This window comes from Saccopteryx bilineata, chromosome 6, assembly GCF_036850765.1.
Source record: "Saccopteryx bilineata isolate mSacBil1 chromosome 6, mSacBil1_pri_phased_curated, whole genome shotgun sequence".
Taxonomy (NCBI): domain Eukaryota; kingdom Metazoa; phylum Chordata; class Mammalia; order Chiroptera; family Emballonuridae; genus Saccopteryx; species Saccopteryx bilineata.
Window position 1 is genome coordinate 82,760,197 of NC_089495.1, and position 1,040 is coordinate 82,761,236.

Genomic DNA, 1,040 nt, shown 5'->3' on the forward strand with positions numbered 1-1,040 from the left:
ATCATATGATATTTGTCTTTTTCTGCCTGGCTTATTTCACTTAGCATAATAATCTCCAGGTCAGTCCATGCCATTGCCAAAGATAAGATTTTCTTCTTTTCCATGGCTGCATAGTATTCCATTGTGTATGCATACCATAACTTTTTAATTCATTCTTCCACTGATTAACACTTGGGTTATTTCCAGATTTTGGCTATTGTAAACAATGCTGCAATAAACATGGAAATGTATATCTTCTTTTGAGTCAGTGAGGAGATAGTCTTTAAATAGATCATTCATTTAAAATGAGGTCATTAAGATGGGCCTTAATCCAATATAACTGATAGTCTATAAACATAGGAAATTTGGTCATGGGGATAAAAGTTATCTGCAAACCAAGCAGAGAGGCCTCTGAAGAAACCCACCCTGCCAATACCTTGAACTTGGACTTCTAGCCTCAAAAATTGTAAGAAATCTCCCCCCCCACACAGAAAGCAGAACTCTAATTGAATTAGTCAAAACTCCTGTCATCCTCCTCCTCCTCCTTCTCATCTTTCTTCTCTGCTATAACTGTTGCAAAACCCACAACAGAAGCTAACTGCAGACTCTGGGATGGCAGAGAAAGCCACAGCCCTGTCAGCAAAAATGCTGGCCATGGTAATGACATCTTTGATGGTTTTTTTTTTTTTCTGTTCAGTTCACTGATTTCCTTGCTAAGTTGGTGGTCATCAGCCTCAAGGTCCATGTTATTCAGGATCTTCTTTATGTCCTTGGTGCTTAGGGAGTCAATACCCCAGTGGGCTGCCAGTAGGTAGGAGGCAACAAAGTGCATCTTGAGTGCAGCCACACACATATGACTTCAACATCAGGCAAAAAGAACACCAAAAATTTGGTACCAGTGGTGGGATTCAAATAATTTAACAGCTGGTTCTCTGCCCTAGTGAACATTTTAAGTATGAAAAAAATATATACCAAAAAGTAGTTTATTATTTTATTCCTTTAATACTTGAATAAGAACAATAAAAGAACTACACAAAACTAGATTATAATATAAGAAAGAG

At 37.6% G+C, this 1,040-nt stretch overlaps 1 protein-coding gene across 1 annotated transcript; it reads right to left on the reverse strand.

The window, feature by feature from the left end:
- Positions 1-490: 490 nt before the first annotated feature.
- LOC136309322 (large ribosomal subunit protein P2-like) lies at positions 491-811 on the reverse strand. The gene has a single exon (XM_066237518.1). It carries the CDS (start codon positions 809-811, stop codon positions 491-493), a length of 321 nt encoding a protein of 106 aa, XP_066093615.1.
- Positions 812-1,040: the final 229 nt, after the last annotated feature.